Source organism: Alexandromys fortis, unplaced genomic scaffold (genome assembly GCF_014885135.2).
Source record: "Alexandromys fortis isolate MF-2015 unplaced genomic scaffold, M_Fortis_MF-2015_v1.1 scaffold_382, whole genome shotgun sequence".
Taxonomy (NCBI): domain Eukaryota; kingdom Metazoa; phylum Chordata; class Mammalia; order Rodentia; family Cricetidae; genus Alexandromys; species Alexandromys fortis.
This window is the reverse complement of record NW_026068256.1, coordinates 517435-543779: the sequence shown is the minus strand read 5'-3', so window position 1 is coordinate 543779 and position 26345 is coordinate 517435. Positions and strand designations below refer to the sequence as shown.

General features: G+C 45.5%; 1 protein-coding gene and 1 pseudogene across 1 annotated transcript; both read right to left on the bottom strand.

Annotated features, from left to right (window-relative positions):
• The window catches only part of LOC126494289 (2'-5'-oligoadenylate synthase 1A-like), a 10695-nt pseudogene extending 9189 nt beyond the window's left edge, over window positions 1-1506 (bottom strand).
• Window positions 1507-7351: 5845 nt separating this feature from the next.
• Window positions 7352-11558, bottom strand: Pla2g1b (phospholipase A2 group IB). Its single transcript, XM_050131568.1, has 4 exons — window positions 11486-11558; window positions 8665-8824; window positions 7743-7870; window positions 7352-7530 (listed from the first exon to the last, which is right to left on the bottom strand). Exons 1-4 carry the CDS (start codon window positions 11517-11519, stop codon window positions 7424-7426), a joined length of 429 nt encoding a protein of 142 aa, XP_049987525.1. The 5' UTR covers window positions 11520-11558; the 3' UTR covers window positions 7352-7423.
• Between the last annotated feature and the right edge of the window lie 14787 nt (window positions 11559-26345).

Below are 26345 nucleotides of genomic sequence, written 5' to 3'. Positions count from 1 at the left end.
GAATCTGGGAAACTGTTCCTTCCCCGTAGGCAACCACTACCTCTGATTCTCCTCATACTCGGGGGCTGGGAATGAGATCACCTGTGGTGGTAGGTTTACCCTTCAGGACCTCTGGACTCTGCTTGTCCCTGGGTAGGTTTGGAAGGGGCATGGAGGTGACAGAGACAGTCACCATTTAACACTCATTTCCTTGGTCCCATTTGGGATGAAGTCTTATCAGGTAGATACTAAAATACAGGTGAGGTCACAATGAGAAAGATGAGGAAAAGGAGGAAGGCTGGGCCATTAGCCCAAGGTCACCCAGCTTGGATGTGATGTGTCAAAGACCAGCTTCAACAAAACTTGTACTTTCAAGGGTAGCGTGAGGATTAGAATTATTAATCAAAAGGAACAGAGATAGAAGAGAAATAAGAGACAGAAACACAGAACAGCACTGGGAGGGGCATTCAGTGAATACTGAGTCCGCCTTGTTTATTTTCCACACACTTATGTACTTCACTCCAAAAAGGGAGGCAACAGACTTCATTAACATGATATACGGGATAGACTTGAAATCTCCAACTTTGCTACAGGTGGAACAGATCCACTTCTACACTCAAATACTAATTCACCACACCCTAGGTCAGAATCTCTTATCTGTGGCCTCACCTGTTGCCAGAAACTTTGATAGAGCAAAAACAAGCTCAAACTCTCTGACCTCCAGTCAAGGAGGAACAGGCTCACAGCTCTGTGAGCCCTCGCTGTGGTGGCATTTGGCTTTGGAACAAAGATCTGCATCATTCTGATTCCTTTTTTAAAAAAAAAAAAACATTTAAAGATTTTAATATCTTGTGTGAGAGACATTCCTGCCTGACAGCGCACGTGTGGAGGTCTGAGGACAACTTGCATGAGTCTGTTCTCTCCTTCAACCGTGTGAGTCCTAGGGGTGTCACTTGGGTTCTCTTGAGAGCCAGTGGTTGTATCCTCTGAGCCACTGTCCAGCTCAAAGCCTCTCTCTTTTATTATCTGCTTTGTTTACTGATTCCATATTTACTGAGAACTGGAAGCTACATCTTTGGCTATAAGCCAAAACCTGGACTAAACATGTGTGCAGGGCAGAATTTGTCATCACCATTTTACAGATGAGGGAGGAGTCGGGGGCTGGGAATGCAGCTCAGCTGCTGGAGTGCTTGCCTAGCATGCACAGAGCCCTGGGTTCCAGCCCCAGAACCCAGAAATTGAGCATGGTGGTGCACACCTGCAATCCCAGCCCTTGGGAGGTGGAGGCTGCATTATTGTTTTAAATCATGTGATTTTAGAAGTGGTAACTGATATTTGTAGTTTTCTAGGTTTTATGATTGAATATATACCTGTTTGGGTTTTTTTTTTTTTTCCTGTTTAGGAATGAGTTGGCATCCCATGTCTTCTTCAGTCACTCTCTACTGTGTTTTTATGGGCTGGGTCTCTCACTAAACAGGACACTCACCTTTAACTAGCCTGACTTACCAGCAATTTGGGAGGATCCATACTCCCCACTTCCCACTAGAGTTACAGATGACCCAAGGATACCTTGCTCTTTTTTTAAAAAAGATTTATTTATTAATTATGTATACAGCATTCTGCCTACATGTACACCTGCAGGCCAGAAGAGGGCACCAGGTATCATTACAGATGGTTGTGAGCCACCATGTGGTTGCTGGGAATTGAACTCAGGACCTCTGGAAGAACAGTCAGTGCTCTTAACCTCTGAGCCATCTCTCTAGCCCCCGATACCTTGCTCTTTATGTAGGCTCTGGGCTCTAGTTCAGGCCCTCATGCTTGTATGGCAACTGCTTCACCATCTGTACCATCTCCCCAGACCCTAAACAAATGATATTTTTATTATAAGTGTGTTCTAGCAATTTGGACAACCCAGTGTACTTTTGTTTGCTGTGTCTCTCTCAACCCTAAATCAGCACCAATAGGAGAACCACCCCTTTCTTGTGGATAGGAATCATAGGGAGTATACCCATGGGCTCCACTCAGTTCCTGTTTTGTTTCTCTGCAGACAAAAGCAATGGCTGTGAGGACTTCATCTGCAACTGTGGCCACCAGGACACATCTGCTAATCCAAGGCTTCATATAATAAGAAGTACGGAAGTGTTCGCTGATAGACTTTCACCTCGGTTCCTGGTACAGCATCCCTGCCTCCCTGGTTGTGTTCACTACATAAAGTGCCCTCTAGTGAAGAACCTATATAAAAGCTCAGCCTTAGTGATTGTGTTCTCTGTCCACCAATCATAACTAGCTCCTCAAAGAGCATCATTCCGTCCATCCTGGAAACTGAAGGTTAATGGGAAAGACGTCGCCATTAGGGGAGCACCTTGAAGAGTGGGAGACGAGCCCAGCCATGCCTTCCATCCCAGCACGCCGGGATGCAGAGGCAGAGGCAGGCAGATCTCTTGAGTTCAAAGCAACTTGGTCTAAAAAGCAAGTTCCAGGGCTCAATGGGTGAACCAACCCCTCGCGATCCAGACTTCCTTGCTCATCTTCTCCCTCCTTCTGCTCTTCAACTGGACCTTGGGGGCTCAGTCCGTTGCTCTGAGGAGGGACTTTGTCTCTATCTTACTTTCCCAGTTTTTAAATGGAATTTTCAGCCTATAGCACAAGCCTGTAGACCTGAGTTCAATTCCTGTAACCACTTAATGTTAGAAGGGGAGAACTGGCTCCCGAGTGCTGTCCTCTGACTTCCCGTGGGCACACAAGTGCTCCTGTCTCTGTCTGTGTGTGTCTCTCTCTGTCTCTGTCTGTCTGTCTGTCTCTTTCTCACCCCCTCCACACACATTACTTAATTAATTCATAAATGGATCTACCTGAAAGACTCTGTCATGTCTTGGAACACATTTGCCACTTAGTCTATACAGTTAACATGGAGGATTGTTGGGCTCAGCTACTCCTGCTGGGACCACACGTCACCATCAGCATCCCTCAGACCCAACCCCAGGAGCAATGTCTATATCTCCTTATGACCTCAAAGCTTCCACAGGGGAGGGCCTTGGCACTTTGCCAGTCACTGCTCTGCAGCTGGTGTGGGGTGTTGAGCCAGCCCTTTATCTGTGCCTCTGCGACAGTACTAATTCAGGCTCTGCCACCATCTACAGCGGCTCTGACGGTCAGGACTGTCTGTGAGGGTGGACATATTCTACTTCTGTGCTACACACACGGTAGTCACAGGCCCCGCCTGCTGACTGGACCCCGTCAGAGCACAGCTACAGGACTGTAAAGAGAGAAGTCCCTTGCGTCCTCTCACTCTAGGTGAAACTCCTTCTGCTGGTCACTCTGCTCGCAGAGAGGACCCCTGTCCCCTCTGAGCGCCCCCGTCTGCCTTGTCTTCAATGCACGTCCCCCTGCTGGTCACTCTGCTCGCAGGGAGGACCCCTGTCCCCTCTGAGTGCCCCCGTCTGCCTTGTCTTTAATGCACATCCCCTGCTGGTCACACCTGAAGTTCTGGTTTGGGGTTGCATTGGTGTCTAATAGCCTGTGGGCTGGATTCCCTCCTCACCACAATGTTGACAACAGCTGGCACCTTCAGTCTCTAGGCATGAACTCCGATGACTGCTTAGAAAAGTCCACTACATTCACCAACCCCCCAACCAAGAAAGCTCTTCTGCCTCTGCCTTATTGCCCTGACACCCATTTCCCTGGCCCTAAAATGCCCTCACATTTTGATTTTTCTCATCCTTTAAAAAACATTTACTTTTATTGTACGTGTATGAGTGTTTTGCCTGCATGTGTGTCTGTGAGCTGTGTGTGAGCAGTGCCTGCAGAGGCCAGTGGAGGGGTCTAATCCTCCAGAACTGGGTTATAGACAGTTCTGAGCTGCCATGCGGGTTCTGGAACTAGGCCTGACTTCTACACAAGCCCAGCAAGTGCTCCTGACTGCAGAGCCATCTCTCCAGCCACTATCACCATCATCACCACCACCATCACCATCATCATCACCATCATCATCATGATTATTATCATCGTTATTATTGTTGTTGTTGTTGATGATGGTGATGATGTAATTTTATAAAGCAACCGAGGAAATCCTCCACCCAACATTATAGCCCAGATTGCCTCAACACCCCAAGTGTTTAAGATCATATACATACCTGGTTTAAACCAGCAATACTAAATTTTCCCAGTTTCTGTTTTCTTTTCTTTCTTTTCTCTTTTGCTTGAAAATTGTCACATTCATTTTCTTTTTTTAATTTAAGTTTTTTAAAAAAAGTTTTACATGTTAGCCCAGTTCCCTCTCCCTCCCCTTCTCCCATCCCCTACCTACCTCTGTCCCACCCCCATCCACTCCTCAGAGGGAGTAAGGCCTCCCTTGGGAGTCAACAAAGTCTGGTATACCAAGTTGAGGCAGGATCAAACCCTTCTCTCCTGTATCAAGGTTGAGAATGGGCTCCAAAAAGCCAGTTCATGCACCCAGAATAAACCCTGGTCCCACTGCCAGGCCCCTCCCCAGCAAATCAAGCCACATCACTGTCACCCACACTCAGCTGGCTTAGTTGGGTCCCATGCAGGATCCCCAGTTGTCAGTCCAGAGAGGGCGAGCTCCCACTAGCTCGGTCAGCTGCCTCTGTGGTTTTCCAGTCATGATCTTGACCTTGCTCATACGATCCCTCCTCCCTCTCTTAAACTAAACTGCAGGAGTTCAGCCTAGTGCCTGGCTGTGGATCTCTGCATCAGCTTCCATCAGTTACTGGATGTAGATTCTATGATGACCATTATGGTAGTCACTAATCTGATCATAGGAGAAAGCCTCTTAGTGTCCCCCTGTTTACATAGCTTCTGTGGGGTTGTAGATTGTAGCCTGGTTATTCTTTGCTTTAATTCTAATATCCATTTATGAATGAGTACATGTCATGTTTTTCCTTCTGGGTCTGGGTTATCTCAGTCAGGATGATTTTTTTTTTAAGTTCCATCAATTTGTCTACAAATTTCAAGTGTCATTGGTTTTTTACCGCTGAATAATACTCCATTGTGCCACATTTTCTTTATCCATTTTTCATTGAGGGACATCTACGTTGTTTCCAGGTTCTGGCTATTACAAACAATGCTGCTATGGACATAGTTTAGTAAATGTCTTTGTGGTATGATTGTGCATCCTTTTGGGTATATTCCCAAGAGTAGTATTGATGGGTCTTGAGGTATATTAATTCCCTACTTTCATACTAATTTCCAAAGTGGCTGTACAAGTTTGCACTCCCACTAGCAGTGGAGGAGTGTTCCCCTTACTCCACATCCTCTCCAGCATAAGCTGTCATCAGTGTTTTTGATATTAGCCATTCTGACAGGTGCAAGATGGTATCTTAGAGTCATTTGTATTTGCATTTTCCTGATGGCTAAGTATATTGAGCAATTCCTTAAATGTCTTTTGGTCATTCGAGTTTCTTCTTTTGAGAATTCTCTGTTGAGATCTATATCCCATTTTTAATTGGATTATTTGGTAGTTTGATATCTAGTTTCTTGAGATATATATATATATATTCTGGAGATCACGCCACTGTCAGATGTGGGGTTGGTGGAGATCTCGCCCCATTCTGCAGGCTACTGTTTTGCCTTATTGAAAATTCCTTTGCCTTATAGGAAATTCTCAGTTTTAGGGTGTCCAATTTATTAATTGTTGCTCTCAGTGTCTGTGCTACTGGTGTTATATTTAGGAAGTGGTCTCCCAAGTCATTGTGTTCAAGGCTACTTCCCATTTCTTCTACCAGCTCAAATGTAACTGGATTTATGTTGAGGTGTTCGATGCACTTAGACTTGAGTTTTATGCACAGGGATAGATATGGAGCCATTTGCATTCTTTTACACGTGAACATTCAGTTATATAAGCACTATTTGTTGAAGATGCTTTCTCTTTTCCATATACAGTTTTGGTTTCTTTGTCAAAAATCAGGTATTCATATATGTGTGAGTTAATGTCAGGGTCTTCAATTTGCTTCCATTGACCCACATGCCTGTTTTCATGTCAATGCCAAGCTATTTTTATTACTATAACTCTATAGTAGAGCTTGAAGTAAGGGATGCTGATGCCTCCGGAAGTTCCTGGATTGCACTGCATTGCTTTGGTTATCTTAAGTTTTTTTGTATTCCCACATGAAGTTGAGTATTGTTCTTTTGAGGTCTGTGAAGAATTGTGTTGGAATATTCATATGGTTTGCACTGAATCTGTAGACTGCTTTTGGTAAGATTGCCATTTTTATTATGTTGATTCTACCTAACCAAGAGCATGGGAGATCTTTCTATTTTCTGATTCCTTCCCCAGTTTCTTTCTTTTTTTTTTTTAATTGATTTTTACTGTTGCTCACCAGACCTGACCTTGGGAGGGGGAGCCCAAGCTTTGGGACCTGAGTGCAGATGGGGGTGCGGGTGGAAAGGCAGAGAACCAAATAACTGTTTGCTAAAGGAAAAGACAGACTGAGAACCACATAGCCTCACAACAGCCAGTGAGAATTTTTATTCTGAAATCTGGTTCACCAGGGAACCAGAGATTAACCTTGCTTCACCTGGGGAGCCCCATACTAGAGGAAGGCAAAGGAGAGAACATGTTCTGTTTTGTTTGTTGTAAAGATCTAGGCTGCTGTGTACTTTAGCGGGACAATTATTCTGTGGTGTGCGTTTAGGCAGCAAAGTCACGAAGGTCACGGGGATGGATGGAAGCCTGCCTTCAGGTCGGTTACCGTCAGTCCAATATGGTTTCCTACTCCAATATGGTTTCCTACATCCCACATCCTAGAATGAGCTCACAGCAGAAGTGTTTAGAGTTCACTATTTTTAGGGCCAAGATGCTGGCTTTGGTGCCCATGTGACACTGCTTTTTTTTCTCCCTTCTCTCTCCTCCTACCTTCCTGTCTTCTATTTCCTTACCTCCACACACCTGCTCTCCCCTCCCCTCCTTGTCCATCCTTTCCCTGCCTCGTCTCTCTCCTTCCCTTTCCCTTTCTTTCCCCTCCTCCCCTGTGTACCTCAGGCTGACTTCTCTTTCTTCTCCTTTTTCTCCTCCTCCTCCTCCTTTTTTTTTTTTTTTTCATTTTTCCAGAGAGGGTTTCTTTGTGTAACAGTCCAGGCTGGCCTGGAACTCACTTTTTAGACCAGGTTGGCCTTGAACTAACGATATCTGCCTGCCTCTGCCTCTGCCTCTACTTCTCTATATCATGTGCTGGATGGAAGGCATGGCCGGGGTCATCACCCACACTTCAAGTTGCTCCCCTAATGGCGATGTCTATCTCGTTAATCTTCACCTTTCAGGGCTAGATAGAATGATGTTCTCTAAGGATCTAGCTATATTCGGTAGCCAGAGAATGCAATCATCAAAGCTGAGTTTTTCCAGGAGGTGCTTTATTGGAGGGCAGAGTGTGTAGTGAACACAGTCAGCCAGGCGGGGGTGGTGAAGTCAGTAACTGGGGTAAGAAGTCTAGCACTTAATTCCTTTGTTCTCCTTGTTGTAGGGAGCCTTGGAGAAGCAGATGGCGGCCTCACGGTCACAGTTGCAGATGAAGGCCTCACAAGCGTTGTTTTTGGCTGGAGAGGAAGAAGAAAGGGAGCTGCGTGGAGCCCATGACCCTGCTCCATACAGTTTATAACCTAAAGAAACCGTGGCGTCCTATCTGTGCAGACTCAGGGTTGAGAGACAACGCACACATGAGGACACTGTTTGTCCTTGTTACTTCCATGCCCCTTCCAAATGGATCGAAGGCCAAGCAGAGTCCAGAGGGCCCCAAGGGTAAACCTACCGCTGCAGGTGACCACGTTCCCTGAGCAGGTGAATGAGTATGAGTTGGTGTAGGGGTTGTCGATGAGGACTTTACAGTCCTTCAGCTTCTTCGCCTGCGTGTAGCAGTTGTCATGAGTCTGGCAGCACCTGGGGAGTGCAAGGAACAGTGAGGGCGGAGCACGAGCCCGCTGGAGGCCAGGTCTTTTTCACACCGCTTCATCTTTCTCACACGCTACTATTGCTAAACATGCTAAACATGACATTCCAGAAGAAATTGTCCTAAGGCCCTGGAATCTGTGATCTCTATTAACATATATGTATTTATTTCTTTATTGGTTTTTCGAAGCAGGGTTCAGGAACTCTCTCTCTGTAGACCAAACTGGCATTGAACCCACAGAGAGGTAATAAATGTGTGAAGAATCACTGCCCAGATATAATGATATTTTTTTGAAACCATTTTTTTTTTTTTTATCGATAGCTCCAAGTGTGGTGGTGTCTGCCTTTAACCCCAGTACGTGGGAGGCAGAGGCAGATGGATCAGTTCAAAACCGTCCAGGGATAGTAGTGAGACCCTGTCTCAAAAAAAAAAGGTGTTTTGTTTTGTTTTTTTTTTTTTTCCCAAAGCTGCAGGAATATAGTGAAATTACATGTCTGAAGCTAACACACTGATGGTGGACGTGATGGTTGACCGTACCCTAGGCTGCCACTAGATGGCAGCATTGCCCCGTATTTGCAGTCTGGTCTATAGAGCGTTTCAGGACAGCCAAGGCTACACAGAGAAACCCTGTCTGGAAACGCAAACAAACAATAAATAATAAGTAGATAAAAAAGAAACTGTGATGTTTAGTGAGTATGCATGCCTAGTCACGCCTCGTGAGATGCTCTGCTGTGTACTTCCCCCACGCCGACACAGACTCCAGGCTCCCACCTGATTCACTCACCTGTCCAGTTCGTCCACGGGGGTGCCTGAGCCACCCAAGCCACAGAAGCAGCCATAGTTGTTGTACTCCAACAAGGGATTGCTCCCGGGGATGGTGCACTTGATCACATTGCGGAACTGCCACAGAGCCCGACGGCTGATGCTGTGTGCAGTAGCGCCTGCTGCAAGAATGCACAGAACATTCCAGTCAGTAGCACTTGGCTTTACCAGGGGTCTGATGCCTGCCTGCCAGCTTCCTCCTTGACTCCTTCCAGCTGCTGCAATGGGAGAGCCATGAACAGAGGTGTGTGTGTGTGTGTGTGTGTGTGTGTGTGTGTGTGCGCGTGTGTATGTACTTGCCTGTACACATGTTCAAAAGCATACTTAGGACCACTCATAAATGTCATCCTACACATGATGAGGTCAGAGGACAGCTTTAGAGAGTTGGTTTTCTCCCTTCACTATGTAGGTTTTGGAGACCAAACTCAAGTCACCAGGCCTAAGCAGAAAGGTGTCCACCTTTTGGGGACAGAAAGAAACTGACCTCTTAGCTCAGTATCCTGCAATCCAGCCATCTCTTGAGTTTGAGAACTGCCCCACTTTACTCAAGCCCAGGTGAAACCCTAGCCTCAGCCAGCAGTGGGATTCATTACAGTTCTAGCTGAGACCTTGAGCCAGGGAAGCAGCCAACACCTGCTATTGTTTCACACTGGAGACTCAGAAGGAATCTGTTGTACGACCACGCACAGCTCATACACAAGGCTAATGGTCAGATCACTGTGTGTAAGGTCAGCAGCACACGACATAACAAACTGTTCATCAGCTGAGGAACAGGAAATGAGACGGGATTCAGTGTGCAGTGGAATCCTTGGTCCCCATTAAAATAAAGTCTACAGTGGAGCACACACTGTGTAATCCCAGCAATCTGGAGGCTGAGGATCAGAAGTTGTTCAAGGCTTTCCTGAGCAATATAAGACCACGTTACAATCAAACAAGACAAGGAATGGGGGTTCCATTCAGTTTGCATTGTGCTTGCTAAGCATGCAGGAAGCTCTGACTCCATCCCCAGCACCACATATCCCTCTCTATAGTCGCTGGAGGACCAGACAGTCAAGGTAATCCATGACGGAATGGCGCATCTGATGCCATGTGTCACTCTGCCTCACAGGAAGAAATGGAGGGACGGGAAGAAAAGAAGCCAGAGGCAGGGATGAAAAGACAGTATGGGCCCATGCTTCCCACACTCAGGAAATCATAAGAAGTTGATCAACAAGGAGGTCCGTGTTGAAGCTGGGTCAGTGTGGGTCAATTCTGGGTTTGTCTCCCCGTGCCCTTTCAGGACGACTGTGTTCATAAATGCATGGAATTGCCCTCGGCCCCAGAGTCGGTCCTGCACCTCAGCCTGCAGCTTCTCCCTTCCGTAAGCCCAGGATTCCACTTCACGTCTTCCGTCCCCCCCCCCTTCCTTGCCCACGTCACAGACGGACAAGTGCCCAGAAGTGCCAGCACACTCACCTCTTCTGAGACACTCTCTACAAGTTCTCGGACAGAATTTTTGTTTACTTAACCTTTTGCTTTTTTTTTTAAGGGTCTGCTTATTTAGTTCAGGCTGGTCTTGAATTCTCAATCCTCCTACCTCAGCCACCTAAATGCTGGAATTTTGGGCATGCACCAACAACCATGCATAGAGTCATCTCACTTTTGGAAAGGCTAAAGAGAGTTTGGTTCTGATGCTTTCCCATTAAAGAAGCCCTTCCTGGGGGCTAGAGAGATGGCTCAGCAATTAAGAGCATTTGACTACTGCTCTTCCAGAGGCCCTGAGTTCAATTCCCAGCAACCATATGGTGGCTCACAACCATCTGTAATGGGATCAGATTCCTTCTTCTGGTGTGCATGAAAATGGAGTACTCATATACATAAAATACATGAATAAATAAAAGAAGGAGAAGGAGAAGGAGAAGGAGAAGGAGAAGGAGAAGGAGAAGAAGAAGAAGAAGAAGAAGAAGAAGAAGAAGAAGAAGAAGAAGAAGAAGAAGAAGAAGAAGAAGAAGAAGAAGAAGAAGAAGAAGAAGAAGAAGAAGAAGATTGCAGACACCTTTAACCTTAGCACTCAGAGGCAGAAGCAGGTGGATCACTGAGTTCGAGGCTAGCCTGTTCTACAAAGTTAGTTCCAGGACAGCCAGGGCTACACAGAAAGATTCTATATGTAATCCTAACACTTGGGATACTGAGGAAAATATGGCTATCATGTTGAATTGGAGGACATCCTCAGCCACATTATAAAATTATATCAACAATAACAATGATGATGATGTGATGATGATGATGATGTCCGACTCTGCAGTCAGGACCAATTTGCGGGACCCTGGCTCAGTTAGAGTACCCACATCACAGCTCACAACTGTCTATGATCCCAGTTCTGGAGGACCAGACCCTTCTTCTAGCCTCCGTAGACACTGCTCACACACAGTTCACAGACACACATGCAGGCAAAACACTCCTACACATAAAGCAAAAGTCGATAGTTTTCAAAAGGTTAAGAAATTTCCAGGGCACCTTAGTGACTGGGAAACGGGTGGCGTGGCGATATGGTAGAGGCAGAAGGAACTTTCTCTGCTTGGGTAAGAGAATGGAGTGGACTTTTCTGAGGAATCATCTGAGTTCAGACCTAGAGGCTAAAGGTGTCAGCTGTGGTCGACATGGAGGTGAGGAGGGAGCCCCAACCCACAGACTATTAGACCCCAAAGGGAACCCAAACCAGAGCTTCAGGAGTGGCCAGTGGAGGAGCTGGGCCCTAAAGGAAAGGCAGATGGAGGGGCGCTCAGAGGGGACGGGGGTCTCACCTGCGAGGAGAGTGACCAGCAGAAGGAGTTTCATCTTGAGTGAAGAGAGGACGCAAGGGACTTCTCTTTTATAGTCTGGGCCCCACACTTCCACGATAAGGTTGTTTGCTTTGCTCTTGGCCACTCTGGGCTGGCCTTGAGTCTATCTGGGACAACCAGAGGGATTTGCCTGTAAGAAATCACTGAAAACAATGTCATGGATTTGTGGCTGGCATTTCCTCACCAAGGGGATGGGTTCTGGAGTCTTCAGACCTTGGGATTTTTATTTTCTTTCCTTTTTGCCAAGTCTCAGTCTGTCCTGGAATTCACTAGGTATCTGAGAGAAACTTTGAACTCCTTTTTATTTTATTTTAATTTATAGACAGTGCTTCTAGCCCAGGCTGGCCTCAAACTTGCTTTCTAGTTGAGGATGACTTTGAATTTCTTTTGAAAAAAGATTTATTTAATTTGTAATTATGTGCATGTTCATGTGTCAGTGTATGTGTAAGTACAGACGCCACAAAGCCAGAGAAGGCGTCAGATTCCCGGGAGCTGGAGTTACAGGTTGTTGTGAGCCACCAACAGAGGTGCTGGAAACGGAACTTGGTGCTCAACAGGAGCACACTCTTAACCCGAAGCCCAGCCTTGAACTTCTGACACTCCTGACTTTATCTCCAAATTCTGGGATAGTAGGCGAGTCCCAGACGTGCCCCCAACACCCCCACCATGCCCGGTTTACATGGTGCTGAGGACTGAACCCAGGGCTTCATGTATGCTAGACAAACCCTCTATCTACTGAGCCACATCCCCAGCCCTGACTGAGAATCTTGCTCCTCACCTCCACCCCCTGGTCCTCGGTCTAGCTACAAAGGTGCTGGGGCATCTATCCTGTTGGACACCCGAGAGAAGGGGACAGGGCGGAGATGATTGCTGCCTTTGTGTCTTGTAATTCTTGAGGGGGGGGTGAATATGTCATTGCATGGTTCTGTCATGCACTTTACAAACGAGGGAACGGGTTCAGAGAGCCGAAGTAATCTGTCTAAGGTCACACAGACAGTAAATGGCAGAGCAAGGTTGGCTCATGTTTTGATCTGCCAGATTCCAAGGCATACCTAAATTTGTACATCTTAATTTTTTTCCCACTAAGTAAGCATTACTCCTTTCTCACTCCCCAAAGCAGGTTTGTGAGAAAATTTTGGGGGTGTGGAGTTCTAAAACCTTAGGTGTGAGTTACAGAAGAGCAAAGACTTTGGTAGAGTTGTATCAAGTGTGTATATGGCATTTCATTTTAGAAGTGTGCATCTGTTGGTTGTTTGTTTATTATGTGTGTGTGTCCATATGCACGTATAGCGGTCTGAGGGCAGCTTGAAGGATTGTGTCTCATCTGTTTCCACCATGTGGAGTCCAGGGTTGAAACTGAGGGAGTCAAGTTTGGCCCAGAGTGTGTTTAGCCCCTGAACCTTCTGACCAATCCGAATATGGAACGTGATTTTGGTCACAGTTTACATTACATTAACTGCCGCCATTGTGTAAGTGGTGTCTAGTGTTCTCACTGTGTTGTGCAACCATCACCTCTAAATAGTTCCAGAACACTTTATCATCCCAAGAAGAATCCGCTCTTTCCCAAACCCTGACAACTACTAATTCCCATGGGCTTCTCTCTTCTGCATCTTTCACACACATGTTGAATATTATTTTTTTTTTTTTGATTTTTCGAGACAGGGTTTCTCCGTAGTTTTTGGTTCCTGTCCTGGCACTAGCTCTTGTAGACCAGGCTGGCCTCGAACTCACAGCGATCCGCCTGCCTCTGCCTCCCGAGTGCTGGGATTAAAGGCGTGTGCCACCACCACCCGGCTACATGTTGAATATTATTATTCAAATCCACAACCTGGAGCCATGGCTCAGGGGTTTAAAGCACTGACTGCTCTTCCAGAGGACCCAGGTTCAGTTCCCAGCACCCACACGGCAGCTCACAACTGTCTGTAATTCCAGTTCCAGGGAATCCAGTGTTCTTTTCTGGACTCCAAGGGAATCAGGTATGCACATGGTGCATAGGCATACATACACACAAAGCGCAGATATAAATAAATTTTTAAAAATTAAGCATCCAAAACCCAGAGCAGAGAGTAGTGGTGCACACCCTTAAACCCAGCACTTGGGAGGCAGAACTCAGGTGGATCTCTGAGTTCCAAGCCAGCCTAGACTGCAGAACCAGTTCCAGGACAGCCAGCGCTACACAGAGAAACCCTGTCTCGAAAACAAAACAGAAACAAAATACAAAATACAAAACTTTGAGCTCCAACCAATCTCCTGCCACAGTTAAGAAATTCCACTCCACGTCCAGGTTGCTGTCAAAACTCAGGTGCACAGAAAGTATAGCATCAAATTATTTATTACTCCCAGGTTACGTGTATGAGTATTTTTAGAACACATGAATTTTATTTTTTTGGTTTATTTCTGTCTGTTCTGAAACTCATTTTGTAGACCAGGCTAGCCTTGAACTCACAGAGATCCACCTGCCTCTGTCTCCCAAGTGTTGGGATTAAAGGTGTGCGCCACCACTGCTCAGCCATGAATTTTACTTTTAGATTTGGGTTCCATACCTAAAACACATTCTCTCTCTCTCTCTCTCTCTCTCTCTCTCTCTCTCTCTCTCTCTCTCTCACACACACACACACACACACACACACACACACACACACGTAAACATGAACCTAAAAAAAAAAATCTGGTCTTGTGGGTCTTGTGGGTCAGGAAAGCACAGTTAATCGATTATAAATATTGAACAATTTTCTTGGGGAGATAAGAGCAAATATGTTTACTTTATATAACGTACTAACAGTAGACTATAGGAACGAGTCCACCTGCGGTTAACTCGGTGCACCAATGAGCTCACAGAGCTCAAATACAGGAACTTGGGTGACTTCCAAAACAGCTGAATCACCAAAATCTCCCACCTCAGCACTGATGGCCATCTCCAAAAGCTTCATAGATGAAGTCCCTTTCCCCTCCCGGGACCTCCAAAGGCCACACGCAGCCGACAGGTTTACACGTTCCAGTGTCCCTTGTCCCAAACTTTTCAGACCAAAATATTTCAGGTGTTGGGCCCCTGGAACTGGAGTTACATATGTCTGCCAGGAGCCAAACCCAGGTCCTCTGCAGGAGCAGCAAGTGCTCTCAACCGCTGAACCATCTCTCCAGCCCCAGACTTGTTTTGTATTTATTTGTCACCTCATTTGATTATTCCTATTGAGCAGAGATCTCTACATACCTCCTCCCTCGCTTGACAGTTTCTCTTGTATCGACATCTTACATTAGTATGGCGCACATTCTACAATTAGTGAAACATTAATATGTTAACAAGCTGGCATGCAAGTTTATTGATGTTTCCTTTTTTAAATTTATTCTATTATCATTTTTTATGCAGATGAGTGTTTTGTCTGCGTGTATGCCTGTGCATGGTGTGTGTGCCCAGAGAGCCTTTAAGAGGGCATTGATGCCCTGAAACTGGAGTTACTGATAGCTGTGAGCAGCCGTGTGAGTGCTGGGAATTGAACCTGATCCTCTGTAAAAGTGGCCAGTTCTCTTCACTGAGTCATCTCTCTAGTTTCTCCCTCCCCAAGCCATTTTTTTTTTTTTTTTTTGAGAAAGGGATTCAAGCAGTATCCTAATGCCTCAAACTCGGAACTTAGCCAAGGACAGCCTTGAACTATTTATTTATTTATTTATTTATTTATTTATTTATTTATTTGGAGACAGGATCTCATAATGTAGTTCTGACCGCCTGGAACTCACTGTGTAGATCAGGCTGGTCTCAAACTCACAGAGATTCACCTGTCTCTGCCTCCCAAGGGCTGGGATTAAAAGCATGCACTACCATGCCCAGCTAACCTTGGACTCTTGACCTCCTGCCTCCACCTCTGAGATGCTGAGATTGTAGGCATGAGACGCCGTGTCCAGTTTATGGGGTGCTAGGGATGGAATTCAGGACTTTGTGCATGCCGGTCAACCACTTGAATGAGCTACTTCTCCCGACTCTGTTTTTGATTTTTTTTTTTTTTGAGACAGGGTCACTGTGTAGTCCAGGCTGGCTTCAAAGTCCCAATCCTCTGTCCACCTCCAGTTTGCTGGGATTGCAGGCATGTACTACCACATCTGCCTGTGTGTACTTTGTGTCTGGTGTGTGCACATGCGTGTGTGATTATTGCAAGTGTATGCGTGTGCATGCTTGTGTATGTTCCCGCATGTGGACACCAGAGTTTCTTCCTGTCGTGTACCTTATTTGGGGGGGCCATGAGCTCATCAGTTCGGCTAGACTGGCTGGCTGGAAATCTTCGGGGATCTGTTTGCCTCTGTGTCCCATGCCCAGCTTCTCCTTGGATGCACAGAAGCTTCGTTTCAGTGGCTGCACTTTAAGCTACTAGCCGCTAAGACCATAACCTGGGGGGAATTCTGTTTGCCCCGCCGGTGGCTCTATTGCTACCGCTAAAGGTAGTTCTAACTAAATCTTTACCGTCCTAATAAAACTTGAGATTCAAAGACTAGGGTGAAAAACCTGTAAGCTCAGAGAGTTAGAGTAACAACTGACTTTTTCTTTGCAGGCACCCTGGAAACCACTCCCTTCCACAATGTCCCCAACTAAAAAAGCCACACTAAGCTCCTCCCTGCTTCTTCCAGTCAACCAGTTGCTAACCCCACCTCACTGAGCCCGGTTGATTTTATTTAATTAATGCAATGCAGCACATTTTTGCATAGTTAACAAATGGAGCAAGAGCAAAAGTAACATGTCTTCTCCTAGTTAAATATTTCATAACACTGGTTTTGTTTTTGTTTTTTTCGGGAGGGGGGGAGATAGGGTCTTCTATGTAGCCAAGGCTGGCCTTAAATTCCTAACCCTCCTGCCACAGCCTACTAAGTAATTATAGATATGTGCCCCCTATGTAAACCAGGCTGACCCCTAACCTGCAGCGGTCCTTTTTCTTCTGCCTCCTGAACGATGGGACTACAGATATGTACCACCATGCCTCCGTAGCTAGTTCTGCATGTGTGCCCCATCCTGGACAGTCCTGTGTCATTGCCGTCCCCCAGGGGGCAGTTCCCAGTCTTCTCTTGCTGTGGCCTCGCTAGTTCTAAGGGGCACTGATGAGGTGTTACGCCTGAATTCCGGACTCCGACGCCAAAACAAAGTCTTTATTCCCAGGTTAACTCGGGTGCCTCCATCCGGCCAAAGTTGTAGCAACGACAGCAGCACCAGCAACTGGAACAGCGCAGAAGAGACCCAGAGCGGTAAAACAGGAGGGTTGTTTATACAGGGGCAGCAGGGAAGAGACCCAAAGAGTAAAACACGAGGGTTTATATAGGGGCAGCACAGAAGAGACCCAGAGCGGTGAAAAACGGGGGTTTATAAAGGGGCAGAGGCTCAGGGAATTCCAAGTCTCAGGGCTTGTAACTGACTGTCCCCTAGTAGCATGACAGGGAAGTCCAGATTTCCAGGCTCGGGACTGGCTGCCCTCCTATGATATAAGGGCTTTCCAGGCCTGAGAGGAATTCCCTATTGCCAGTAACTACCTGAGGCTCTGATTGGTTCGATTTCCCTGCTCAGGGATTAGCTGGTTACAAGTTGAGGCAGAGATGCCTCCATTTCTGTGATTCTTTCTCTGGTTCTTTCCACCTTTTGTAATCCTCATTTTGGGGCAAAGGCAAATACCTTTGGTATGTCCTGAATCTAGGGACTTAGCGTGTTCTTATGGTCCTGGTTTCATGGTTTCATCCTCCAGCTGTAGGTTTGGGGACAAAGTGTCTCTTCCCCTAGCTCTGGTCCCGTTTTCAGGGTGTGTTTCTTTCCCTGGTTCTGAACCCTGGACCCAAGCTGCTCAAGGGTTGTGCTAGGGCTATGGACTCAGCGAATCTGTGGGTGTGAGAGGAGGCGCCATTTCCGCTGTTTTCATTGGATATTGGATTTGGATCACTTTGGCGGGAGTGGGGGGCATCTTGGCCATTTTATAGGTGAGGAAGCAGGCCTCTGAGTGGTACAGCCAGAAATGGTCACATTCTAGTGTAAGCCTACACCTGCAGTTTCCCCCTGCACTACCCTCCTGCACCTGGATCGAGGGCCTCTGTGTGAGTCATTGCAGAATCAACGGTTCCTCACCAAAGTGAGCGATAATCTCAATCTAACTTCTGCCCACTTGTGATCCCAACTCTCGAGGATGCACCAGGGCTGGCAGAACAGCTCAGTGCTAGAGTGCCTAACTCATGTGAGGCCCTCAGATGAGCCCCTATCAGCGTACACACACACACACACACACACACACACACACACATGCATGCACACGCGCACATACACGCACACACACACACACGCACACTCAGAAGACAAAGATGAACACAAAATCAAGCGAGCGTAGTATTATGTGACTGTAATCCCTAACACTCAGGCGGTGGAGGCAGGAGAACTGAGGGAGCGTCCTGGGATAGCCTGGGCTACAGAACCACTCTTGCTCCTCTGTGCTCTGGCAGGGTCCAGTCAGCAGGCGGGGCCTGTGACTACCGGGTGTGTAGCACAGAAGTAGAATATGTCCACCCTCACACACAGTCCTGACCGGCAGAGCCGCTGTAGATGGTGGCAGAGCCTGAATCAGTGCTGTCGCAGAGGCACAGATAAAGGGCTGGTTCAACACCCACACCAGCCTCAGTGCAGTGACTGGCAAAGTGCCAAGTCCCTGCTTTGAGGTCATAAGGAGATATAGACATTGCTCCTGGGGATGGGTCTGAGGGATGCTGATGGTGACATGTGGTCCCAGCAGGAGTAGCTGGACCCAACAATCCTCCGTGTTACCTGGATAAACTACTTGCTAAGTTGGTCCCAAGACCTGACGCAGCCTGTGATGTAGACCCAGTTGAAAATTCAATCTTTAATTAACTAATAGCCGGGCAGTGGTGGCACATGCCTTTAATCCCAGCACTCGGGAGGCAGAGGCAGGCGGATCTCTGTGAGTTTGAGACCAGCCTGGTCTACAAGAGCTAGTTCCAGGACAGGAACCAAAAAGCTACGGAGAAACCCTGTCTCAAAAATCCAAAAAAATAAAAATAAAAAATAATTAATTTGTGTGTGTGTGTCTGTCAGAGGACAACTCTGTGATGTCAGTTCTATCCTTCCACCTTTAAGTGGGTTCCAGGAATTGAACTCAGGTCACCAGACTGCAAACAACTTTACTTTCACTGGCTGAGTCATCTTAGCTAGCCTACAAGCTCCATTTAAAAACTGGGAGTGTGACCAGGCGGGGGTGGCACACTCCTTTTTTCCCCAGCACTTGGGAGGCAGAGGCAGGTAAATACCTTGAGTTCAAGCCCAGCCTGGTCTACAGAGTTTCCAGGACAGCCAGGGCTACACAAATAAATACTGTCTCAAAAAAAAACCAGCCCCCTCCAAAACCAAAACCAGATGGGAACGTAATCCAATGGTAGATCACTTCCCTGGTCTGTAAGGACCTGGGTTCCATCCCCAGACCACACACACAACAACAAACCCTCCGTTTTCCAGAGGGTGCTTTGGAGGCTGAGAGGGTGAGTGACACCCCGTCAGTGGCATAGGGCAGCGAGTGCTGCAGATTCCTCCAGGACAGTCTAGACAAATTCTCCTGTGCTGGGGCTCAGGCAGAGAACCTGGAGGGTGAAGTGGAGAGATGGCCTAGCACTTGTGCCACACAGAAAGGCCATGCTCAGTGGCGACTGGTCTAGAGTCACTGAAGATCTCCCCAGGCCCTTTCGCGCTTTGTGCCTTGATTTCTGCCGGCCAAATCCCATGCACAGGTGTATGCAGCACCCCCTCCCCCAGCCTGGGAAAAAAACACAATCTCTAGTGGAAAGAACAGCCCTTGATAGCTTCTTGACCCCTTCAGGTAGGTGCTGGCATAGCCACACTCTAGCAAGGTCAAGGCCACATCTGCTGGGCCCTCAAAGGACAAGGCTCCTGCGTCCTGAAAAGGCTGAAAGGAGCTACCTGTTGCCATTGCTGAGCCCTCCCCTAGGCCTGGCACAGAAGCGATGAATTTTGCCCAAGAAGCCCAGCCGCGGGTCTCCTGACGCCATCTTCCTCATTTGACAGGTGATGAAGTGGACTCCGAGAGGTTAGATAATTTGTTCCAAATCGCACTGCCTGAAAGAAGAGAGATGGAGAGCGGTGTGGCTGTGTTGCAAGCCTGAAATCCAGCACTTGGAAAGCTGGAGCAGGACCCTTGTGAGTTCCAGGCTGACCAGGATACAGAGTGAGACCATGTCCCAAAACAAGGTTGTGGGCAGAGACTGGAGAGATGGCCCAGAAATTAAAAGCACTGTCTGATTTTTCCAGAGGACTAGGTTCGATTCCCAATACCCACATGGCCTCTTCTGGCCTCAGCAGGCAGCAGGCATGCACATGGCACACATACATACACACCTATGCATAAAAAATAAAAACAAGAAAAGAACGAGTAAAAGGGAAGAGAAGGCTGGGAAGATGACCCCACGGACAAAGTGCTTCCATGCGAGCATGAGGACCAGAGTTCAAACCCCAGAACTCACTCAAGGCTGTTAGCATGACAGCTCTCTTGTAATCCCAGTTCACAGAGTTGGAGAAAAAGGACTCACGCATGTGTGTGCGCACGCGCACACACACACACACAGCAACCTGGTTGTATCATTGAGCTCTGGGCTCAATTGAGAGACCCTGAATAAATGGATAAAGTGGAGGGAAATGGGGGAAAACTGCATGCCAACCTCAGGCTTTCACGAGCAACTGCACACATGTATGTGCCCACTCACATGAGAACATGTATATCCACACAGAGAGAGTAAACACACAGTCATACAAACAAAGAAAATAATAGCCATACACTCACATGCACACGTGTGTATGCCCGTGTGTGTGTGTGTGTGTGTGTGTGTGTGTGTGTGTGTGTGTGTCTAAGAATGGTAGTGGCACATGCCTGTGGTCCCAGCTACATGGGAAGCTGAGGCAAGACCAAGCAAATTCAGAACTACAGCCCAGCAACAGACCAACCTGCATCTCCAAAACAAAACAGAACTTCTATAAGCTATCTTTAATTTTTGATGTATATTAGTGAACTTTTAGTGAAACTATATACATATAATATATACATATACATATTTGATGTATATTAGTGAACTTTTAGTGAAAATATATACATATATACATATATACATATATACATATATACATATATATATAGAGAGAGAGAAGACAGCAAAATAAACTCATGTAACAAAACTCAGCTCCAGTTTTTGCCAACATTTCCCAATCTTCTTTCTTCCCCTTTTTCATCTTCATTTTTCTCTATATTGAATTTTTATTTTATTTTTTATTTTTAGCCAGGGTCTTGATATGACAAGTCCTTATGTATATGTGTTGCTTTTATTGGTTAATGAACAAAGCTGTTTCAGCGAAGCCAGGTGGGAAATCCAAACAGAGATATAGAAAAAGAGTAAGCAGAGTCAAGAAGATGCCATGTAGCTGCCAAAGGAGACAGACACAGCTGGAACCTTTACTGGTGAGCCACAGCCTTGTGGCAATACACAGATTAATAGAAACGGGTTAATTTAAGATATAAGAGCTAGTTAATAAGAAGCCTGAGCTAATAGGCCAAACAGCGTTGCAGTTAGTATAGTTTCTGTGTGGTTATTTGGGTCTGAAGAGCCGGGAAACAAAAAAGCAGTCTCTGCCTACAAAATGGCATGCTAACGTAGGGCAGCTAAAGACACATAAAAACTGAGAAGGCTTGGGAAAGAATTCTAGACACAAAAGAACAGAGTTAAACACAGCTCCTTTTTTTTTCAGATAGACTGTTGGAGGCAAGCAGAGGCGTGGCTCTTTTAAGAGAAATCTTCCTGACTCAGTGTTAGCAGCAAAAAAAAAATTGCACTGATTCTTAAAAAAAAAAAAAAAACAGCCTCCTGGTTTGTGCTGGCAGAATGAAAATGAAATCTGGCTCTTTGGGAGGCCCTGCATTAAATGGGGTTGTGAGCAGCACGCTACCAGTTGCTTAACGGCACAGGGACCTGCTGCGTCCCTGGAGCTGGGGCAGTGAGCATGGCTCACAGAGCTGGCAGTGGACATGCCTCTGCCATGTTGGACTTGGCAGAGCCAAAAGGCAAAGCAGCCTTAGTCCTAGTCACACTGCTTCGCATTTTAAGAAGCTCTCCTGGTCAGAAAATGATTACAGATACACAATAGACAGATTCAGATGAAAAAGACCTCTGAATTGGTCACAGTGTGTTTTAAAAATGTACATACGCTTGGGAGAGAGTAGAAAAAGAGGATAGACAGTCATAGATTAAAGGGGTAAAGATAATAAAATAAATCCTAAAAAGTAATAGAGTAAAAAATAAGCCACATAAAGATAGAAAATACACATAGAGTCTGGATTATGCATATTATTGTGTTTTCTTTGAATTTGGTTTTTTTTTTAGAATAGTGGTGTTTTATTTTTTTAATTAATTTATTTTTTACTGAAAATTCCCACCTCCTCCCCCCTCCCTCCCCTCCCCCCACTCCCCGGCAGGGAGATATTTGATTCTGGGGGCTGCTAAGTTAAACCAACAGAAAGGTATCTTGATTTCAAAATTTGGGTCTAAGGATTTGTTGGTTTGGAGAAGAGGTTCTGCTTTGGTTTCCACAGAAGATTAGAACCTGTGGGTTCCTTCAAGATTTGATAGAACAAGACTACCCTGAAAGGTCTCCATGAACCCTAAAAATACTTTGCCCAACAAATAGCAGGAAACAGTTTGGAGAAAACAATGCCCAAATTCTCAAAATGATTGTTTATAAATGTTTGTTTTCATTTAAAGGGAGATATGATATAAAGATGAATAATTTGAATTGGTATGGATCTTGGTCTATTGATACAAATTTAAGATAGATTTTTGTTGCACTGTGTATATATATATTTCTTCTATTTAAGGTATTGTGTTTATGCAGCTCATTTAAAAATGTAATGTATAATTAAGAAATACAGGTTAATATAGTTATCTATAACAATCAAACTTTTAGTTGTATTAGTTAGTATTAATTATATACTAGATATACAGAGATATATTTCAGTTAGATAATCTACAAAATTTCAAAGACCTAAAGAATATGGCCTTTAAAAAATTTTAAGAACTTAGACTTTTCTCAACAGTGAGACATGTCTGCTTCTGGCAGAACCAATCTACTTCAAGAGGATGATGGGCATAAAAGAGGCCCCTTATTTTTTATTTTTATTTGTTGGCCATTTGGGCAAAAACCTGCTCTTGCCTGGACTGCTTGATGTTATACTGTGTGAACTGGACATGCAGGACCCACAGAAAAAAATGACTGTTGAACTTGCTTAAAGGTGAGACAGTTCTTCAGGGTTTCTGCTTCATGAAAGAGTCTGACAGACATTATGAAGGATACAAAAGAAAGTGACTGACAAACTGCCAATAGAGGCAAAACAGTCTTTCAAATTTTCTGCTTCATGGAAAAGTATACTGGAAACTATGGGCCTGTAGGCTAAAGATGGATGCCCTAACATTACAATAGAACGTTGGGTGACTGTCCTGGCAGTAAGATGTCTCTGTCAATTCTAAAGTTTTGGAAGTTGCTTACAATGCACTTCCTAATTACTTTGGTAATATTATATCCTTCTAAGGTCTCTGAAGATTTGGAGACAACTCCTTATTTGTGATAAAAGATAAATTAGATATAAAACTTTAGACTCACAAAGATAGGATAGATGCTAGAGTATTTTCCTTAATTTACCAAGTGTAAATGGACTAAACATTGTAACTATAATTCTTTCTTTACAACTGTTTTGTATATGTAATTTTATTATGTTAAAGTTAAAACTTTCTTTTTTTAATTAGACAGAAAAGGGAAAATGATGTGGGTAGTCCTTATGTATATGTGTTGGTTAATGAATAAAGCTGTTTCAACCAATGGCTTAACAGAGTTAGGCCAGGCGGGAAATCCAAACAGAAATATAGAAAGACAGTAGGTGAAGCTGAGCAGTGGTGGTGCACGCCTTTAATCCCAGCACTCAGGAGGCAGAGGCAGACGGATCTCTGTGAGTTCAAAGCCAGCTTGATCTACAAGAGCTAGTTCAACAGGCTTCAAAGCTATAGAAAAACCCTTTCTTAGAAACCAAAAAGGAAAGAAAGAAAGAAAGAAAGAAAAAAAGAAAGAAAGAAAGAAAGAAAGAAAGAAAGAAAGAGTAGGCAGAGTCAAGGAGATGCCATGTAACTGCCAAAGGAGCCAGACACAGCCAGAACCTTTACCAGTAAGCCACAGCCTCATGGCAATCCACAGATGGATAGAAATGGGTTAATTTAAGAGCTAGTTAATAAGAAGCCTGAGCTAATAGGTCAAACAGTGTTACAATTAATATAGTTTCTGTGTGATTATTCAGGTCTAAGTGGCTGGGAAACAAAAGAGCAATCTCTGCCTACAGGGTCTTGTGTATCTCAGAGTGGCCTTAAACTTGACATGTAGCCAAGGATGACCTATAACTTCTGATCTTCCTGGTTCCACCTCTCAAATCCTAGATTAATAGCCATTCGCCACTACACCCAGTTATGGGATGCACCCTGGAAAAAACGCTCTTCCAATTGAGCGGCATCTCCAGCCATTTCATTTTATTTTACTTAATCTATTATTGGGGGTGTAGGGGAAAGGGAGAAAAACAGAGACAGAGAGAGACACACAGAGAAACGGAGAAATAGAAACACAGAAAGAAGCTGAGAAAGAAAACAAAGATAGAAAGAAAGAAATAGGCACAGAGACAGAGAAACAGAAGAGAGAGAGACACACACACACATACATAGAGACAAAGACAGGACACACAGAGAGAGAGACAAAGAGAGAGAAGAGGAAAAGGAGGGAGCATGCATGTCACAGCACACATGTGGAGGTCCGAAAACAGCTTCTGAAGTTGGTTCCACCTTGCTTTTGAGGCAGGATCGCTCATTGTTTCTGCTACTCTTGTGATTCCCTTATCTCCACCACTCATCTCAAGGCAGGAGTGCTGAGATTACAGATCCTTGCCACCTTATCTGCCTGTGTCAAATGTGCCAAGCTTGCAGGGCACACACTGTTACCCTCTGAGCCTTCTTACAGCCCCATCTCTCTCACACACACATTTATTAGAAGCTTAGAGTTTTTCGTTGTATGCATGTGTGTACCTGGTTGTCTGTGTATGCATCAGGGGCATGCAGGAGCCCATGGAGGTCTGCAGAGGTGTCAGATGCCCTAGAGAACGGGAGCAAAAAGAGGTTGTGAGTTGCCCAGTGTGAGTGCGGGAACTAAACCTGAGTCCTCTGTAAGAGCAGCCAATACTCTTAACCACCAGGCCATCTCCAGCCCTTTATTGATTCTTGGTCAGTGTTCTATTGCTGTGAAAACACCATAACCACAGCAACTCTTATAAAGGAAAGCACTTAAGTGGGGCTGCTTACAGTTCAGAGCTTTAGTCCGTTATCGTCACAGAGGGAGCATGGCGGCACGTGGGCAGACTGAAGCTAGAGAAGGAGCTGAGAGTTCTGCATCTGGATCCACAGGCAGCAGGAAGAAAGAGACACTGGACCTAGCTTGGGCTTTTGATTCCTCAAAGCCCCACCCCTAATGACATACTTCCTCCAACAAGGCCACGCCTCCTAACCCTTTTAAATAGTGCCACTCCCTTAGAGGAGAACCCTTATAAAGTAATCCCACACTAAGCACTCAAATATATGAGCCATTCTTATTCAAACCAGCCTAATTTTATTATTATTATTATTTTGAAAAATTTTGCTGTTGTTGAGACAGGGTCTCACTATGTAGCTCTGGCTGTCCTGGAATTCACTATGTAGACTAGGCAGGCCTTGAACTCACAGAGATCCACTTGTCTCTGCCCCCCCTGAGTGTTGGCACAACTGGCTAAGGTTTATTTTACGTGTGTGGGTCATTGCACCATGTGTGTGCTGTGCCCATGGAGGCCAGAAGAGGATTTTACAGGCAACATTTTCAGCCCCCATAGGACTGCTGGGAACTGAACCCAAGTTCTCTCCAAGAGTAACAATGCTTTTAACCCCTGAGTCATCTCTCCAGTCTCCTCACAAGGACCTTTTTATTTTAAACAACCATCTTCATTGTTTTTAGGTTGATGGTTCAATGAGATTGAGAGGATTCATGCCGGGCAGTGGTGGTACACACCTTTAATCCCAGCACTCAAGGAGGCAGAGGCAGGCGGATCTCTGAGTTTGAAGCCAGCCTGGTCTACAGAGTGAGTTCCAGGATAGTCAGAGATACACAGAGAAACCCTGTCTTGAAAAAAAAAAGTGTTCACATTGTTGAGTTTTTCACCCTGCACTTCTGAAATGTGAACCCACTGAGCAACACTATCCCCTCCCAGCTAGTTGTAAGGTAACTACTATTGCATTCTGGAGGGCTGTTGTTGTTGTTGTTATTGACCTGGGAAGTGAGCCCCAAGCCCCACATGCTAGTTGAGTTTTCTGCCACTGCATTGTATCACCAGCCCCATTACTGTCATTCATTTCAACATATTTGATTAAAATGGAACATCCCGCTCTCAGGAATAGGACAGCACAATAGTAGTAAGGAAGTTGTGTGTGTGTGTGTGTGTGTGTGTGTGTGTGTGTGTGTATTGTCATGGAGAACTTTCGAACGTCTAAGGACAATTCTTTTTTTTTTAAATATTTATTTATTATGTATACAATATTCTTTCTGTGTGCATGCCCAAAGACCAGAAGACGGCGCCAGACCTCTTTACAGATGGCTGTGAGCCACCATGTGGTTGCTGGGAATTGAACTCAGGACCTTTGGAAGAGCAGGCAACGCTCTTAACCACTGAGCCATCTCTCCAGCCCC

Bases quoted from the DNA above. Each gene is read 5' to 3' on its own strand.
- Pla2g1b (XM_050131568.1), bottom strand. From the start codon at position 11,519: ATGAAACTCCTTCTGCTGGTCACTCTCCTCGCAG. The intron at 8,825-11,485 runs GTGAGACCCCCG...GCATTCTTGCAG, and splicing joins GCTGGTCACTCTCCTCGCAG to CAGGCGCTACTGCACACAGC. The intron at 7,531-7,742 runs GTAGGTTTACCC...CTTCCTCTCCAG, and splicing joins GAACGTGGTCACCTGCAGCG to CCAAAAACAACGCTTGTGAG.